Source organism: Canis lupus, chromosome 27, assembly GCF_011100685.1.
Source record: "Canis lupus familiaris isolate Mischka breed German Shepherd chromosome 27, alternate assembly UU_Cfam_GSD_1.0, whole genome shotgun sequence".
NCBI classification, from domain to species: domain Eukaryota; kingdom Metazoa; phylum Chordata; class Mammalia; order Carnivora; family Canidae; genus Canis; species Canis lupus.
The window spans coordinates 8206798-8226607 of record NC_049248.1 but is presented as its reverse complement, the minus strand read 5'-3'; the positions used below and the strand labels follow the sequence as shown (position 1 = coordinate 8226607).

The 19810-nt window shown below is 47.6% G+C and overlaps 1 protein-coding gene across 4 annotated transcripts in view; it reads right to left on the bottom strand.

Moving 5' to 3' along the window:
* Positions 1-10825: 10825 nt before the first annotated feature.
* Positions 10826-19810, bottom strand: part of CLSTN3 (calsyntenin 3) — a 34316-nt gene continuing 25331 nt past the window's right edge. For all 4 annotated transcript variants that reach the window (XM_038576669.1, XM_038576666.1, XM_038576668.1 and 1 more), the window contains 4 exons: positions 19099-19244; positions 18742-18877; positions 12027-12229; positions 10826-11789 (listed from right to left, as the gene is read on the bottom strand). In XM_038576669.1, the coding sequence (XP_038432597.1) occupies positions 11649-11789; positions 12027-12229; positions 18742-18877; positions 19099-19244 (626 nt within the window). In that variant the 3' untranslated portion in view covers positions 10826-11648. The remainder of the gene's footprint in view (positions 11790-12026; positions 12230-18741; positions 18878-19098; positions 19245-19810) is intronic.

Genomic DNA, 19810 nt, shown 5'->3' with positions numbered 1-19810 from the left:
ACTCATACTTTTGCCATACAATCCAGCAATAGTAATCCTTGGATTTCAACCAAATGACCCAAAAACTTTTGTCCACACAAAACCCTGTACATGAATGTTTATAGTGGCTTTATGCATAATTGCCAAAATTTGGAAAAAAACAAGATTCTTTTAGTAGGTGAATGGATAAGCTATGATACAGTCATACAACGAAATATTGTTCGGTGATGGAAAAAATGAAATTTAAAAAGAAAAATAATTTAGGGGATTCCTGGGTGGCTCAGCGGTTTGGTGCCTGCCTTCGGCCCAGGGCGTGATCCTGGAGACCCAGGATCGAGTCCCACGTCGGGCTCCCTGAATGGGGCCTTCTTCTCCTTTGCCTGTGTCTCTGCCTCTCTCTCTCTGTGTTTCTCATGAATAAATAAATAAAATCTTAAAAAAAAAAAAAGGAAAAATAGTTTAAAAAGAAAAAAATGAGGGACACGTAGGTGGCTCTGTCAGTTAAGCATCTGACTCTTGATTTCAGCTCAGGTCATGATCTCAGGGTCATGAGATTGAGTCCCGCATTGGGCTCTATGCTGAGCGTGGAGCCTGCTTGGGATTCTCTCTCTCCATTGCCTCTGGCCCTCCCTCCAGTGTGTTCTCTCTCTCTCTCTCTAAAATAAATAAATAAATAAATAAATAAATAAATAAATAAATAAATAAATAAAAGCTATCAAGCCATAAAAAAGAAATGAAGGAGGCTTAAATGAAAGAAGTCAATCTGAAAAGTCTACATCTCTATGATTCCAACTATGCAACATTCTAGGAAAGACAAAACTATGGAGATGGTAAAAAGATCAAAAGGTCAGTGATTTCCAGCAGGGACAAGGAAGAGGGAGAGATGAATAGATGCAGCACAGGGTGAAACTGTTTTGTATGATACTATAATGGTGACTACATGACATCATGCATTTGTCAAAACCCATAAAATGTACAACACAAAGAGTGAACTCTATGGGCTTTATTTTTTTTAAGATTTTATTTATTTATTCATGAGAGACACAGAGAGAGAGAGAGGCAGAGACACAGGCAGAGGGAGAAGTGGGCTCCATGCAGGGAGCCCAACATGGGACTTGATCCTGGGTCTCCAGGATCACATCCTGGGCTGAAGGCGGCACTAAACTGCTGAGCCACCCGGGCTGCCCATAAACTATGGGCTTTAGTTGATAATAATATATCAGTTTTGATTCATCAGCTGAACCAAACATAACCACACTAAAGCAAGATGTTAATAATAGGGGGAATGCGGGAGTGTATGAGAAGATATATGTAAATTCTGTACTTCTTGTTCATTTTTCTGGAAACCTAAAACTTTTTCTGTAAACCTAAAATCTCCTTTAAAAAGTAAAGTCTATTAATTTTTTTAAATTGGTAAATAGCAAAACAAATATATCAAAAATATGGTTTCTTGAAAAGTTAAGAACATAAATAAACTACCAGCAAATCTAGTCAAGGGGGCAGAAGGGGAAATATAAATACACAAAATAAGAAATAACAAGGAAGAAATAATTATAAAAACAGGAAATTTTTAAAAAATATTATGAAAGGGACCCTCAGGTGGCTCAGCAGTTGAGCACCCACCTTCAGCCTAGGGCCTGATCCTGGAGACCTGGGATCGAGTCCCACGTCAGGCTCCCTGCATGGAGCCTGCTTCTCCCTCTGCCTGTGTCTCTGCCTCTCTCTCTTTCTGTGTCTCTAATAAATAAATAAAAATATTATGAGACTACTTCACATACCTCTTTTATCACAGATTGTCCTCCTTTGCAAGCTGACTTGAATATGGAAATTTGCATGCATAAGGTTTATTGGGGAGTGCCTCTAGGATCAGCGTGTGTGATAGAGCAAAGAAAGCAGGACTGAACAAGGAAGGTGAACACCAGTGCAGTCATAGCAGTGTTCAGATAACTTGTCTTTTAGCTCCTAAGTCACCAGACCATGAGGAGTAACATAGAGAATACTACACACCACCCAGAAATGCCTGGTTGGGACTTGGGTGTGTCCCTTGGGAAAGGGGTGAGTGTATTCCCTATATGGGAAGAAGGATGAAGTGGATATTCTGCCAAAAATACCAGAAGGATGGACTGTCATAGAGACTGCCAAGCTAATTACAAAACCTCATTCCCTGTCATCATGAGCACCCAGCCAAACTACATTTCCCAGCTTCCTCAGCTGTTTTAGTGGCCAATGACTAAACATGAGCTCACAGAACCTGAGCAGAATGATAAGCAGCACTATTTCCAGGTCTGGCCTAAAATCTCGCCACAAGCCGCCATCTGACTCTTACTCTTTCCAGCTTGGTGCAGCCATCCATGCACCATTTCCAAGTGACCTTGGAAATCATGTGTTGAAAATGACAGAGGCATCAGATGGCATTAGCCTGAGTTTTTAAAAATATTTTATTTATTTATTCATGAGAGATGGGGGGGGGGGTTGGAATAGGCAGAGGGAGAAGCAGGCTCCATGCAGGGAGCCCAATGTGGGACTTGAACCAAAGGCAGACACTCAATCACTGAGCCACCCAGGCATCCTTTAGCCTGAGTTTCTAATTCAAAACTGATTATCCCAAGCAAGATATCCCAAAATCTAGGACAATGCATACACAATCCAGGCCCACATTTTCTCAGGTCCATAGTCCCTCACCTTAAACTCTTAAAGCTAGATGTGTCTCAGTATTCAAAACTTTGAGTATTTTAAAAGGGCAAGTACAGTATGTGAGTTACATTCCCTTTTGCTCATCCGTATCAGGTTATGCCAGTGATTATGACATTAAACTCCATTGAAAAGATTTTCCAATCAACACTTTGGTGGAGCTGTTTTAATATTCCAGTCTTCAATCTTTCAATCTTCTGATTTTCAATTGTTCCATCATGGGCTCTACTGCAACTTTGAAGAGCCACCTTTCACTTGTGCCCTGTCTGACAGCTCTCTCGTGATATCTCTGCTCTTCTCCAGGACGTGTCTCCTCCATCTTAGATTTCTTTAGACCCCATCATTCTTTCTGATCCAACAACTGTTAGGAGCTACACACACACTGCGTCATCGTGAAGAGTTGTAATGTCTAGTGCGTGTGGAAGAGACTATTTCTGGTTACCAGGGTTTTAATATTTAACTTATTAAAATTGTAAGTATAAAATCTAGTTTTGCTTAAATATTTAAATTCAACTTACAAATCCTGAAATTCTATTTATAAATGTACCAAATGGTACATTTTAATCACTTCCACTTGTTCTTTGATTGGAGTTTAACTCAACTTGAACAGATTCAAATTTCCTTAATAATTAGTCCCATCCACAAACTTACTAAAATTTCCATAACTGTTTTAGGCTGCATTCATATGCTTAATATATTTGATTTTTTAAAATTTTTTCTTCATTCACTTTAATTGCCTGACAAGGTAGGGTTAAAATCCTTACATGTGAAATCTTTCTTATAACATAAGTGACTCTTGTAAATTTCATTTCTTAATTTACCTTATTCAGATGTTAGATTTCTCTTAAATGTTCTAATACTGTTTATAAGCTTGAGCACTACCTTATAATTTTCAACTAAAAGTCATAACTCTAAAATCAACAGACATTCCAAGGTGAAAATGCAAAGCTTAACTTAGTCATACAGATTTTTAAACTTACCTTAAACTTAACATCAAAATACTATGATACTTCACTGTTTCTATACTCAATTTTATACCTTCTCAGAAGGTCAATTTGACTATCTCAGAAAGGCTGAGATCACGAGGTCAAAAAATTTGTGCCATAAAACAGTTATCAGATTGAAGAGCAGGACATGAACACTTGGGGGCAAAGCTAACTTCTCCCATCTTGGATACATGAACTGCTACTATACCCCACCTAGCTCTCAGCAAATTTCCCTTCACTTATCAAGTCCTTATGTAGCCCTGTCACTGGCCTCTCTGCTTACCCTCTAGTTAAGGGGCATCAGATCCACATAAATCTTAGCCCATTTGTATCTGCCTGGCTGACCTCTGAGACCCCATGCTCCTTTCCTTTGTGTCTAGCTTATCTTCAAAGACCATAAACCTTTATTCCAATGAAATCTACCTCTTCCTCCAGCTTAATCAGCCTTCTATTTTTCTTTCAATTTTCTGCCTCTCCTGTTCCAGGAGTAAAACCAAATGCTATGTTGTTCTGTTGTTTTTAACTTGATCTTTGCCAAAAGGCCAAGGAATGATCGTTGTTGTTCTCAAGCAGTTCTTCTCAACTTCTTGAGCAAACATGATTCTTGGAGTCAGAAAGTTCCAGACGCAGGCCTTTTTAAACACCTTCCTGAGCCTTTGGCCTTGCTGTAAGTTCAATTACTTATCTTGACAAGAAAATAGTCATGGGGCACCTGGGTGGCTCAGTGGTTGAGCATCTGCCTTCAGCTCAGGGCATGATCCCAGGGTCCTGGGATCAGGTCCCACATCGGGCTTCCTGCAGGGAGCCTGCTTTTCCCTCTGCCTATGTCTCTGTGGCTCTCATGAATAAATACATAAAATCTTAAAAAAAAAAAAAAGAAAGAAAGAAAGAAAGAAAGAAAGAAAGAAAGAAAAGAAAGAAAGAAAGAAAGAAAGAAAGAAAGAAAGAAAGAAAGAAAGAAAGAAAGAAAGAAAATGGTCATGATGTGATTAACACTGGGTGTTATACTCTATGCTAGTAAATTGAATTTAAAATTTTTAAAAATGGTATATCCCCTATACATAATAAAGGGACTTCACTTCTTTTGATCTCTTTATTGGAAAAAACTGCCACCCTTGGTAGGTAGTCTGGGTCTGCAAGATTCAAATTCATGGCCAAAGACTGTATGATTAACTGAAGGAGTATAAAGGTTATAATTCCAGAGCCACCTTTAGATGATTGGAGGTAACTCCAGGCCTCTCCACACCCCTTTCCCTTGTCGCATGACACAGTTCCCAATGACAGTAAGAGGCTGACCAGGCACAGCCTACCTAGGCCTGCACAAAGTTCACACACCCATGCTCCGGAGTGGAACCTGACTCCTTTGAGGCCCAACCTAAAAACCTGGTTGAAAAACAGAGCAGAACAAAAAGTTAATCCATCCACCAACACCTTACAGGAAAGACTTCCTAGTTAAAATTTTGCCCATTTTGAAGTGAGATCAAAAGACTATCTGTTTGGTGAACTAATCTCTATTTTCACTTTAACTCCAGTTCTAGGTCACCTTTGCCCATCTAGCTCAAGGTCAGGAGTCCACACTCAAAAGTCTATGAGCTCTTGACTACTAAGACCCTAGAAGCTCCTGTTGCTTAAGCCCCCACCTATTGAAAAATAACCCATTTAAAATAGCCTGGCAATTATCAAAATAGTCACTCTCCTATGGCCACGAACCACAATAAGCTTCTGTAAGTTGCCAAGGTGAGACAAAGCCCAGGTGTGCCAGACTCCAAACTAACAATGTGTTCAAACCCACAAGCCTGGGCCTTGGATGAAAGGAAGTTCAACCATGCCAAGACTTTGTACTTCTAAAGACCCCATTGCCCCTGGGACTAGGAATGGTTTTGCCCATCTCCTGATAATTAATGATAATGATAGCTACTTTAATATGCTGATTCTGGTTCCTTCAGAAAAAGTTACCTCATTTAAGCCTCATTCAATCTTGTGAGTAAGCAATTCCCCCTTGTTAGGTGATGAACCAAAGATTAGAGAAGTTAAAGACTAAGACTGGACTCCAGGGATGCCTGGGTGGCTCAGCAGTTGAGCATCTGCCTTCAGCTCAGGGCATGATCCCAGTCCAGGATGGAGTCTCACATCAGGCTCCCTGCGAAGAGCCTGCTTCTCCTTCTGCCTATGTCTCTGCCCCTTTCTTGTTTTCTCTGTGTCTCTCATGAATCAATAAATCTTAAAAAAAAAAAAAAAAAAAAGACTGGACTCCAAGTTGCTGGGATTTGAACACAGGAGCCTGACAGCAAAGCCCACCTCAACTTCTTCTCCCCACCACTTCCTCCAAGCAAAAAGATGGCAGTTCAACAGGAGGGTCCTGAGGTAGAAGGTCATTAGCCCAGTGGTCTGTGAGGGGATGGCTGAACTTTCAGGGGATAAGGTAATGTGAACACCCCAAATCCACCTTGGGCCTAGTACCCTGGGGCCTTGCTCAGTTGTTAGGTGGAAGTTGTATTACCCTCTTTTCTCTGCTTCATGCCTTTTGGACCCTACCCTCTCTGTAGTGCCATGGTGTGAAGGAAGACACTTCCCCTCCAGTGGCCTAAGTGAAAATCAGAGGTCTTTTCAAATGCTTTGTCCAGTTAACCTATTCCTCCACAGAGCCAGCCACACTGCAGCCAATGGAAAAAGGACAGCATAATCTCAACCTGCACACACTTGAGGAGAAATGACTACATGTGATGGGGGAGGTAGGAAAGGGCTGTAGAGTGAGAACTTCAAATTTGGGGGTCAGATCTTTGAGACTGGATATTTGGGACAGAGATTCCCTTGTGGATTAGAATCCTCACCAGGGCCCATAGGGTTCCTACTCCTTATCTATCTTTCTTTCTTTCTTTCTTTCTTTCTTTCTTTCTTTCCTTTTCTTTTTTCTTTTTTTAAGATTTTATTTATTTATTTGAAGGGGGAGAGAGAGAAACAGGGAGAGAGAGAGAAAACATACAAGTGGAGGGGAGAGGCAAAGAGAGAGAGAGGGAGAAGCTCCATGCTCTCTCAGCAGGGAGCATGATGTGGGGCTGATCTTAGGACCCTGAGATCATGACCTGAGCTGAAGGCAGATGCTTAACCAACTGAACCACCCAGGCACCGCCCCTACTCCTTTTCTGACAGAACCAGCTCCACCACATCCCAGAGCCTCTATTCCCCCTCCTCCTACCACTGTTGCTAAATTTAAACACTCATCTGTCCTTTTCCTGTAGGATGTATTTTAAGGGAGTGACAACGTGTGCCGCAGGAGATGCAGTGACACAAGCACTGTGAAAATAAGCATGCCAGCTCCTCCTCTCTGTCTGTCAGACATACCCACCCACCAGGGATTAAACCATCATCCTCCTCATCTATCCCCTTCTCTGACTCTCTCCCAGGAGGGAACTCACCATGAGCCCTCAGCAGGAACCTGGGTGAGGAGAGGATCCCCATAGGGTGGAGTCCCAGGAAGCAAGACCCACAGTGCTATAGAAGAGCATAAAATGGACAGAAACTTGTCCTTAGTCCATGCTTGCAGACATCGCCATGGAACACTCCAGTGTCTGAGGGACTCATCAGATCAACACACTGTCCAGAGGAGCCCTGAGGTGTGATAAGTCTGGGGGAGCTTGGGGGATGTGCTTTCAGGAGTCCCCAGCATGGAGATTAAAATCTGAAGGGAATATGAGATCTTCCATTGCTCCTAGAAGACCGGGAGCAAATTCGCCATTCTTGGCCTGCCCCAATAAAGCCCCAGGGGTAGGGGGCTGGTGGGTGGGGAAATGGAGGTTTCTGAATTGTTGCTGATTAGTGTAGCAGCCCAAAGAGTGCAGAGTGGAATCAGAGACTCCTGAAGTGGGCAGGGTGCTGTGTTTACACAGCACCAGTGTGTCTGTGTCCACCTGCCCACAAGGCTCAGGTGAGCTTTCAGGTCTCTGATCTGGTAACAGAATGAAAGACACACTCTATTCTTGAACTGGTGGTGACAGCATGGCTTTTCCCAAGGGCATAGCTTTTCATCAAGCATCTTTCAGGAAGCTAATCAATTTACACTGCAGAAAGGAGACTTATGGGAGAAACAGCTTTCTAGTGCATAAGGAAAGATCTGAGTTAGACCAACGGAGATATGTTTGCTGTTTCTAATTAACTTGAGAATAGGTAAGTTGGAAACCCTGTGCAACGCCTGGGATCCTGAAACTTTGCCGGCTGCTGTGAGGGGGATTAAAGAACATCCTTCTAGAAGATCTTGAGCAACAAAATAAAAACCCATTTGGACTCTTGCCTGGTGCCCTTTCTCTGCATGATTGTAGTTGGCATCTTGCCTCATTCCTGGTTCCTATTTCTTTTTTTTTTTTTAAGATTTTATTTATTTATTAGAGAGAGAGCACAAATGGACAGAGAGGTGGAAAGAGAGGGGAGAGGGGCAGAGAGAAGCAGATTCCCCACTGAGTAGGGAGCCTGATCTGGAGTTCAATCCCAGGACTCCAGGATCATGACCTGAGCTGAAGGCAGACACTTAACCGACTGAGCCATCCAGGCCCTTCCTGATTCTTATTTCGTGTGTGTGTGTGTGTGTGTGTGTGTGTGTGTGTGTGTGAAGTGGGAGGTGGAAGAGGAGAGAGACAAAGAGGCAGAGATAAAGACTGAGAAAGGGAAGGCAGACCAGCAAGCAAGAGTAGCAGCGTGGAGGATGTGGTGGCACAAGGAGTTCAAGGCCTTCTCTAGGCCTCCAGGCTCCTACTTATACCTTCTACCCAGCATGACACAGCTACCTGCCCAACTATCATAGAGGGAGATAGTGGTCCCCCAGGGCTGAGATCTTGGGTGTCAGACACTGAGCATAAAGAGGAGGGACAGGAAAGATTACACCTATAAAACATAACAGGTGGTCAGTGGTTCTGATTGTGGAGAGAGTCTCTAGGAAACGAACATTTCAGAAGAAACCTCTGGTCCCCGAGACAGATGATCCAGGAAGACCGAGTCAGGCCGAGGTTGGGCAGATGTTAAGAGGAAGACTCTCTGCTGCTACTTGCTCTACCTGCTGCAGATGTATATACAACAAATGGGGGGACAGAGTTCACAACAAGGTTGTCCTCTCCTCCACCTGCTCCCTAGAGCCAGAGTTTGAACCAGAGATGAATAAAAACCCCGAGTCTCAGCCACACTAGAGGGGCACCAAGAGCCAAGACAAGAATAATGGGACCCACTGTGTGGGCAGCTATAGCCCCTGAGACCAGGGCCAGGTGAGGAAAGTAAGGAAAAGCAAAAAGGAGAAGATGGAGGTAACTCACTAAAAACTCTCTCTTACCCCTTTGAGAGCAAAGGCTCTCGGATGTTTGAAGTCTCTACCTACAGAGCCATCACCTGAGCCTCTGAAGAACTCCTGGTTGAACAGGTAGGGCCACCTCCCACTTGGTATTGCCACAGACATGCAACTGTCAGCTTAGCATCTGGGAAGGTCCTCCTACAGGACAGGCTACTGTGGGGCATCTGCTGGGTCCTCTGTGCACTGACTGCCCCCTTTCCCAGCCAGAGGCCACCAGAGCCCCTCTCCTGCTGCTAATAAAGTCTTCTCTCAGTCTGAGAGCCACACAGGTCACCTCACTCATTATTCACGGAGTTCCCACCACGTGCCCGACACTATGCCAGTGGCTGAGGATCAGCAGACTGGGTGGTGGAGACAGGCATAGGCCACAGCCTGGGAGGAGATGCTGTGGTGGAGGCATGAACAAGGAGCACCAGAGCACAGACTTCCTGGAAGAGGCAGCATCGAACTGAGTCTTCAGTGATACGTGGAGGACTGCTAGGCACACAAAGGGGAAAGGGCGAGCTAGGCAGGGGGAACAGCACATGCAAAGACACAGAGGCACAGAAAGAGCAAGGTGGGCTTGGAGAAGCACCAATGGTTTGTGCGACTGGAGCCCAGGTGCACAGGGGTGGTGGCAGAGAGGACAGAGAGAGAGGGGGAGATAGGGCCTGACCCCCTGTGTTAGAGGACCTCACAAGGTCACAGGACTCGGTCCTGGCAGTGACAGAGAGTAGGGACGGTTCTAAATAGGGGAGTGGCATAACCAGAGCTGCACTTTAGAAAGGTCGCTGAGACCCAGAGTTGGGCTGCAGTGAAGCAAGACATCGGGCAAGGAGACCAGGTGGGAGGAGGCACAGAGGAGGCTCTCGCAACAGATAACACAACAGGTGTATCTTGAGGTATGAATTGAGACAGCAACAGCTAGTAGGGGGAAGAGAAAGAAAGACATCTTTGGGAGATTTTAAGGGGTAAGAATGATAGGATCCAGTCACCATTTGGACATAGGGTTAGGGAAGGGGAGAGATAGAGACGAACTCCCAGGCTTCAGCTTTGGAAACTGAGCCAAAGGGGAAAGGGATAGGTAGCAGGGAGTAGAGCAGAACTCGGGCAAAGGGTGGCTTCAAGGGGACAATGGTATGTATGTGTAAACAGAGGTGGGGAAAGGGGTGTGGGTGGGAGACACACACGTGGAGGCATCAGCACGAAGCTGGTAGACAAAGCCATGGGTAAGGCCAGGGCATCTGGGCCCTGGATGGAGCCTTGGCTACGCCCATGAGCTCCACCTCCATCCCAACTGTGTTACTGAGAACCACAAAGAACCACTGATGCTCCAAGCTCCTCACTGGATAGAAAGGAATTAAGATGTGGATCCCTGGTATTTCCCAAGACATGGAGGGCACCAGAAGGATGCTCCCAATACAGCTCCCTCTTCTGAAACGAGCCCATCTTGTTACTGTTCCTTACTACCTGGAGAACATGAACCAGAGCCCAGTCTCTTGTTACAAATAGTAGGGTCAAAAAAAAAAAAATAGTAGGGTCACCTGCCCTCTCCACGCTGGACTCCTGGGCTAGAAGCTACAGAGCCAAGAGATGAGGAGGGGCTGGCAATGTCTTCCCCCAAAGCCCAGGCATCCATGGCATTCCCTGAATCATCTATGCTTTCTAGGTGGTGCTAAAGGAAGAAGGCAGGGGGGACAATAGTATCTCATTCCCAGTGGCCTGGATTCTGGAGATTTACCCGAGGAGGGCTCTTTGACGGCCCTGTCCCCTCACTTCAGCCCTGCTCAGAAACCCAAACCAACCCTGAGACTGGAGAGCCTGCCACCTACACAGCACCCACACAGGATCAGGCAGGGAGGATGCAGCTCACAGAGCTTTTTCTTGTTGTTTTATTTGAAAACCCTAGGGTGCATCCCTTCCCTCACCACACCCATCCCCCTACCCCCACCCCAGGACATGACGATGCCACACACACACACAAGGCTGTGAGCTACACACAGAACACAGGGGTTGCGCTCACAGCAACATGAAAAAATATACATTATATATAATACCTGGCCCCCCCACACACATTCCCCCTGCCATCCCCACAACCTAGCCACAACCAGGTCGTGTAGGAAGGGGCAGGGGCTGTAGGGCCTCAGGCAAGGAGAAGAGGGGAAAGAGGACAGAAAAGGAAGGAGAGTGGGCAAGGTGAAGAAGCAGGGGTCCCCGGAGTGAAATGGAAAGAGAGACAGAGGAGGGGACAGAAGAGAAGCCATGAAGGCCCAGCTGAGGGAGCCCCAGGGAAGGAAGGCCTCCATGGACAGGAGAGTAGGGAAGGGTCGCCTTCGATCCCACCCCTGGCCGCCAGTGACACCCCCACCTCCCTCATCCAGCACATGGCCCTGGGGGAGAGACAGAGACACGGGCCAAACTAAGGGGCCACCCTGGGTGCAGAGAAGGCAGCCAAAGTCTTCTAGGGAACAGGAGCCCAGAGGCACAGGAGGGAGGTGGGCTGGGGGCAGGGGGAGGCAGATCCCAGCGGGGGCACCCACTGGGATTTGGGGATTAAAGGATGACTCATTCTGAAGAGCTCTCTTTCTCTTGGTCTCTTCTCTCAGAGTGTCCTTGTCTCTTTTCTGGGGGTGCTTCTGTCTCACCAGGGCAGAAGTCTCTGTTCGGAGAGGGGTGTTGCATCAGTAGCGGTGCGGAGGGGTCTCAATGATGCGTCTCTCGTTGCTGCTCGGGGAGTCCGCTGCCTCTGAGTCACTGCTGTCCTCATCTTCCTGCTGGCCTCCGGCAGCCCCCGCCACACAGGCCTGCCGATTCTGGTAGGACTGGACGAGGAGGGAGCAGAAAGCACAGGGCTCAGTGGTCTGCACACACCCCAAAGCCTCGCCTTTGGGGGCCACACTTCCTCAGGCCTTTTACTCCCCCTCCACCACCACCCCCCCACACACACACCTTTCTCCTTCCCAGGCCTGGCAGCTCAGACTGGAGCTTTTTGCCCAAGGCCTGGCCATTCATATGCTCCAGCTGAATGTTGCCCTTTCCCACTTCCCAAGCCCACTCACCTCCATAGGATTCACGATAATAGTGAGCGCGGAGTCATCCCAGAAGAGGTCAGGGTCCTTGGGGTCACTGGAGGCCTCTGGAGGCCCACCGGCCCCTGAGACGCGGCGGTGAAGGGAGTGGATGCGCACGAGGCCCAAGATGACCATGAGCACCAGGAAACCCACGCACACCACAATGATGAGAGTCGCTGCGCTAGGGACCACTGCGGGGAGAGTGTGCAGTGAGGAGATTTTGGCCAGGCACACCTACAGGGACGTGACACAGAGGGGGGTGGGGGCTGGGGGGCACCCTGGGGAAGAGGAAGTCCTGGAGTAAGAGAAGACAGGATCCTCCGTGGCCCAGAAGGAGGGAATACCCTGTATAAGCCGGAGGAGAAATAGAGCCCTATTGTAAGAGCAAGAGATAGGGAAGAAAGGGGGCAGAAGAGCTGCTAAGGCCAAAGGGACAGACAGACAGAGGGAGGGAGCTGTCCAAAGGGAGGCATGGGCAGGGGAGGAGAGCTCCCAGCCCAAGGCTATTAGGAGTAGCGCTGTTCTCAGTCAACAGAGGGCAGGACTGGAGCCTACCGGGGTCATTCTGCCTCTGCCTTCCCCAGGGACCACTCAGCCTAGGGAAGAGGTGCCTGGCGCCCAGCTGGGGAAGGAGAGAGGCAGTCACACAGGCCTAATGGTAAAAGAGGAGAGAATGTCCTCCTGCATCATGAGAGGAGAGGCAGGCCCCAAGCCCGGCCTGGAAGCCAGGAGATGCTGACACCCAAGGTTGGGGGACAGATCCAAGGGGCAAGGCACAGCCCCTTCACTTACCTACCTGGACTGCACTCATTCCTGCTCTGTGACACCGCCCTTCTCCCCATGGGCTCAGGGCTCCTGGACCTCTGGGGCTTCTTCTCCTCCCAAATCTCCCTCTGAGGTAGACCCACCTCCCCCTTGACCCTGTCGCACCCCTGGCCCGGCAGCCTTACTGTGCCGCGGAGCCTCAGGGGAGCACGGACCCTGGAGGGCAGTGAGACAGAGAGAGGGGCCTGCACTCTCACAAGGACCTCAGAGCTGATGGCGGCAAAGCAGAGGTGTGCACACAAGCATACGCCCAGGAAGAAAGTGTGGGCACACAGCTGGACAAGAGCTACCACACCCCGTACCCGAGTCAGGACTCTGCCAGCCCACACAGCCGCCTGCACCAGCCACCAGGCAGCCTGCTCACACAGCTGGAGCAAAGGGATGCGTCTGAGGGTCTCCAGCAAGGCACAGCAGAGCCATATGTGCAGGGTCACCCAGCTCCCTGCCAGCTGGGCACACCAGGCAAGCCCCTGAAGGAAGACGTAAACAGCCCAAACGTGGGTTGTGAGAGCCACAGAACAGGCAGCCGTGACCATGGCCCTGGCCGCCTCCCGCACACATACATACAGCACCCGGGGAGGCAGGAGGAGCCAAGACCGGAAAGCCCACATCCCCACAGACAGCAAGTGGAGGTAGAGACCCCACACAAGTGTCCCCAGGCTGAGGGCCCGCGTAGGCAGCTGGGCCACTCTACCCAACATGGGTTCACACATCTGCTTACTGTTGTGCACAGAACCTCACCCAACCACAGAGGCTCCGTGAAGCCCAGAATCTGGACAGTCCCGTCACTCAGGGATGATCATGTGTATGCAGGGTATATACACAGCCCATACATACACCTCCTGGTCCCAAATTTACTCACAGCCTTGAAGACTCACATGTTGAGAGACAGAGCAGAATATAAAGAAGCATACAGCATGGGAGCACACACAGCCTGTTGCATACCCCTCCTCCCCAGCAACCAGCACCTGCAGACTGCCATGAGCTCCAAGGCCAATCAAGTGTGTGGAGAATGCCCTGCCTCAGCAGGCACACTAACTTCACACCTCCCTGAGGCCACCCTGATGGCCCTCTGCCAAGTTGGTCCCCATCCTGACCTGACCTATAGCTCACTTGCGGCCACTTGCCAATGAGAGCTGATTCTGCTAAACAGGACCGGCAGGTACCTGGGCACTGGCTCTAGGGCAGAGATGGGCCTGGCTAGCTCAGCATTTCTCAACTGCTTAGGGATGAAGGAGGAGAGGAGAAGGGGACAGAGGTGCTTTTTCTGACCATCTGCAAGGGAAGGGTCCTTCCCAGGTCACCAAGTCAGTGGGCAAGATCCAGGAGCAGTAACCCTGCCAAGAGATGACCTCTGTGGTTAAGCTCAGGCTCTAGAATGGAGATGCTCTTCCTGTTCAGAGTGGAGGCCATTGCAGATAAACTTGCTCTAGGAGCACAATGATGAAAAGCTAAAGTTTCTGGTTTGTGCCTTAATCAAATGCGTTTGTTCGTCTGAGCCCCGAGCCCGGTGAAGCAAAGGACAAGTTGATTGCCAGAAATAAGAAATGACCTCAGGACAGACAAAATGCAAACCATGTATCTGCAGGCAAACAAGTATAGTTAATTAAAAATGAGCCTAGAAGCTAGCAGGATGGCAGGGTTTTTAAATTAGTGACTGACAAAAACCAAGAGTTTGAAAAGGGCAATCAACCTTTCTTGCTACATTAGATCCAAGCAGTTCATTCTGGCCTTGAATGACCTGCAGTAGCCAACATGAAGGGGTGTTTTATCAAATAGCCCTTGTGAAACTTCTGGTTTCAGTTGGTTGTGAGGACACTGTTGAAAGCCCTGGCGATAGTCCTGCATGGTGCCTCCTTTCTAAAGAGCCTTGGGAGAAATTTCTTTCTGCTCTCAGTCGTGGGACTTCTCTTGAAATACTGGCTGGCTCTTATCATATGACTTCATAACCACTCAGGTTTCCTCTTGCTTAAGTTGCAAGGAAGCTCAGAGCCCAAATTCTGGCCCACTATAGCAACCACAAGTATCTCAGGGTATGTATTTTGTGAATAGACTTTATTCCCTGCCTGCATCTTATTCTTATTATCCCTCCCCACCACACACACTCCCTAGTTCATTTTCTATGTTTTCCCTATTCCCCCCACCTTTTATTTAAACTTAGGCTCCATATCCAGCACCCAGTGTGGGGCTTGAACTTATGGCCCTGCAATCAAGGCCTGAGCCCTGAGCTGAGATCAAGAGTCAGACACTTAACCAACTAAGCCACCCAGGTGCCTCTATGCTTACCCTATTTCTTTTTTTTTAAGATTTTATTTGTTTATTTGAGGGAGAGAGAGAGAGACAGAGAAAGAGAGAATGAACAAGGGAGGGACAGAGGGAAAAGCAGACTCCTCACTGATCAGGGAGCCCGATGCGGGGCTCAATCCCAGGACTCTGGGATCATGACTTGAGCCAAAGGCAGACGATTAACCAACTGAGCCACCTAAGCACCCCTATGCTTACCCTATTTCATTGTAGATCTTCTTGCAAAGCTTCAGATACTTGTAGGAAACAAAGTAGGGAAGCCATTCCCAAACTTGGCTGCATGTTAGAATCACTTGGGGATCTTTAAAAACCACTGATGCCTGGCTCCTACCTCCATTCTGATTTAACTGGTATGGGGCATAAAGTAACCTAGGAACCAAGTGTTTTTACAGCTCCCGAGCTGATTCTTATGTGTATCAAAATTCAGGATGACTAGATAAATATTGCCTTCATCTCTCACCACACCCTTCTGAGACAACCTTCTTCTCCCTAGCCATGAACACCCCAAGCCACTGCCTACGCCCCATGCTCAAATTCTCATTCTCTCTCACGCTCATCTAAAATCTCGTCTACCCTTCAAGGTCCAAGCTCAAACTCTACCTGGGCCATGAAACCTTCCCTGACTGTCCCAATTCACACTGATCTCTCCTTTCTGGCACCCTTAGGCGCTTCAGAGAAATGAACTCCCTATCCCATTGGAGGGGATGTGGCCTCCTTCAGTTTCTCCCTGGTTAGAGCAAATTGAAATTGCAAAGCCATAACTCTGTAACACTACACTTGCAGTTGGGAGGGTTCCTAGACAGTTGGGAGGTGAAAGGAAGGAACACTGCAAATAGAGAAGGCATAGGGAACAGGTTTTATGAAGTGGATCTTCTGGTATGCTCAGGAGCTGTCAATCACCAATCCCTTTGGTGAACCATGAACCCTGCATCCTACTCAGGCCAAAATAAGAGAAAAAGTAAAAGCAGGCTGCCTCTCTCAATTGAAATCACAGAGAGAAGTTAGGTTGGTGTGGACATCAGCTCAGAACAGTAGATGGGGAGGCTGGGTTTCACTCTGAGGAGGTGAAGCAAAGGCAACCTTCACACACCCCGGAGCACTCCCAGGCAGCTTCTGGGAATGAGGGGTGAGAAAATAAGACTGCCAGGCCAGCCAGTGTGGGGCAGCTGGCTGCTCAGGGCTCGAAGCTCTGGGGTGGTTACAACAGTGATTCCCTCCCCAGGAACCTCATATCAGAGAAAATAAGGCTTGAGAATCTCACAAGGCCCAGCAGCAATGCCAATCCGGATCTACTTTGAGCCTAACCTAAGTAGTAGAACCCAGTATCCAACCCAGATGAGGTTGAGTGGGATGATTCCCAAGGAAAGAACTGGAGAAAGAGCTAGGGAGTCATGGGGAGCTGCCAGGGGGGCAGGGGGGAGCTGGCCCAAGGGACCTTTTTAACAAAAATGGATTTAGCTTGCTCACAGGTCTCTAAAGATTGTGTGACGTTTCTATGAAGCTTTGCAACTTGGTTATGCATTATGCTCTCCCTCTTCACCCCTACATCCTTACTTCCTCCACCCCTACCTCCAACTGTTTTGCCATAGTGAGTAAAACACTGAGAGACTCCTGCAATTGTTTCTAGAGACAACAAGGAAAAAGGGTACCAGTTCCAGGGAAAGGGAACTCTCTAGTGATGGCCACCACTTAAGGGGAGGAAACCAGATGGATTCCCTGGGAGTACCAGGGAGCTAACCTCAGCCAAAAAAGCCCTAGGAAGCCCTCAGGAGCTCCCCCAAATTAGATGCAACTATAAAATAATGAGAGAAAGAAAGAAGAAAGAGAGAACGGGAGGAGGAGGGAAAGAAAAAAAGAAGAAAGGAGAGGAGAGAAGACAAGAGAAGAAGCAAGCAAGCAAACATCAAACATAGCTGTGGATAAGGTATGGCTCTGAAATCCTGCTGCCTGGATCTGAATCCTGGCTCTTATCTCTTTCTAGCTGTGTGATCTTGGATAAAGTGCTTAGCCTCTCTGGACTTCCGTTCCCTTACCTTTAAAGGGGATAATTCTAGTACTTATTTCATTTGTTGTTCGTAATTACTAAATGAGTTAATATGTATAAAAGCCCATGAGCAAGGTACCTGGTACACACATCTATGTGTTCACTATTTTTCTTATTAAATGTATTGATATGAACTCTGTGACTTTCAAGGTCATGTTTGGAGACCATGGACTTCTTCCAAGAAAGTATTTTTCAGAATTCCTTAGGAAATTGCCTTCAGAGCCTATAATACACCCTTTGACTTTTTTCAAAAGTGACAAATCTGGGCCCTCTGAGAGTGGGTTGTATGTTTAAAAACTTCAAATGAGGGCAGCACGGGGGGCTCAGTGGTTTAGCACTGCCTTCAGCCCAGGGCCTGATCCTGGAGACCCAGGATCGAGTCCCACGTCAGGCTCCCTGCATGGAGCTTGCTTCTCCCTCTGCTTGTGTCTCTGCCTCTCTCTCTCTCTGTATGTGTCTCTCATGAATAAATAAATAAAATCTTAAAAAAAAAAAACTTCAAATGATATCCAAAGCCAACTCAGACAAAAGTGGCTGACAAAACTGGGTAATACTGAAATGGGTCAAAAGCAAGGTGTAGCTTAAAAAGTAATAAAAATAAATGTATCACATAAATTGACTTTAAAAGCAATTCTAAAAGGTTTTCCAAAAATCATTTTCAGCATCATCAGGATCATTTTGCAGTTTTTAATAACGGGAAAAAACTCCTCTTAAAATATTAGGTGTAAATACCAGGTTACAAAATAGTTTGATGCCAACTATATATTTAAAAAAAAAAGGCATAGAAAAAAACTGGAACGCCAATAATGGCTTCCTCTCTGCGATGAATTATGACTGGTTTTTCTTCTTTATACTAGTAATTTCTAGTTTGTCTATAATTAAGCAGCTCATAAATTGGGAACTAAACCCTGCATCACTGGTAAAGGTCCATGGTCAGGGAAAAAAATTGGTCAGAAGGGCAGCTGTCCATCTGGATTTAATACTTTGCCTTGCTGCACGCTTTATTTTAGAAAGACTTGTGACTTTATAGATAGCACATAATACATGTAATAACATGTAATAACACCAACTTTCTCCTTGAGGATAGAGACTGAATCTATCATATAATTCTTTTATGTCCCTAACAGCACTTTAGGACTGTACTAGTACATAGCAAGTGCTTCATAAATACTTGATGGCTTCACTAAAGAGGATCCCTAGGTCCAAGGCTAATTTGATATTGCTGGGGGAGGGCAGCAGAACAACAAAGAGGCCTAAACCCCCCACTGACTTTATGATTCCGGGCATGAGCGTCCCCCCCCCCTCAATGAATGACACAGGCTCATATTCTTCATGACAGAAAGTTAATGGTCCAGGGGTTACAGGGATTGGAACAGTGGTCAGTTAAGTCAGGTAGCACAGGAAACAGAACCATAGCTCCACTAGCTGCCTCCCTTCCCAGGGTGGAGGAGAGGATGCCTGTGCCCAGCCTGCTCCTCGCCACCACCACCCTGACCCCCACCCTGCCTGGCCCCATGAGGTCTTACGTACTGGAGTTTCGGTGGGAGCTGGCCAGGCTGTGTCCAGCCATCTCAGGGGGAGGCTGATGCCCACGGTGCAGGAACTGCTGTGAGCTGAGCATGTGGCTGGGGTGGGCCACCCGGTTCATGCTGTGCAGAACGTTGACCTGGGGAGGAAGAGCTCAGTGGACACCCGCTTCTCTGCAGGTCCTCCTCCACTTCACTAGAGCCCATCTGCTAACCCAGCCCCATGGCATCTCCTCTGCTACTGCCAGGTCCTAGGCTCCTCTGTGCAATGTCCACTCCCACCAACTACGTCTCTCAGTCTGCTCCACCGGGGCTCCTCGACAGCGGGACAGCTGTAGAGGAAAGGAGATTCCCTAAATACCTCCACGATGAATTCATTGCTGGAGTAACGACCGTTCATTTCTGAGCAGGACAGTCGGAATTTCCTGGCATAGAGGGCAGCTCCATGTCGCAGCCGATAATGAGCCTGCCTCAGGATCTCTTCGTACACAGTGATGCTCTCCACCCCTGCAGGAGGAGGAAGCAGCTCAGGGCAGGAGCCAGCAAAAAATCCAGGCAGAACCCTCTCTCTCAGACTCCCATCAGCTGATAGCACACATAGCCACAGCATGGGTCAGTCCCACCCCCTCAGCAGAGGTATGATCAGAGTTCCCCCAAGAGATGTACCCCTCCACCCCCAGCACGGCTCTGACTGGGGTAGAGTGACTGGGGTCCATTTCCTGCTCTGCTCTTCTCTAAAAACTCTGTGGCTTCTGGGTAGGGCTGAAGAGAAGGCAATAAGGACACCATGCAAGACAGAGGGAGGAGACAATCTGGAGGGAAATGGAGAGAGTAAAAAATACAGAAGTCCTTGGCGAGGCTCTAGAAGAAAAAGGAAATAGGAGGGAACTAGTTATGACCATCTTCTCCCATCCTCCTTTATGGAGGAGCCTTCAGAGAACAGCAGGCTTCCTTTGGAAGCTACCAAGTCATTACCACTATTCATTAAGGTATGAGTATGTGAATTAAATCTCTGGTGTGTACGGGACATCAGAGAGGTGGAAGACATGAGAGGACAGCTAGGACCAAATACC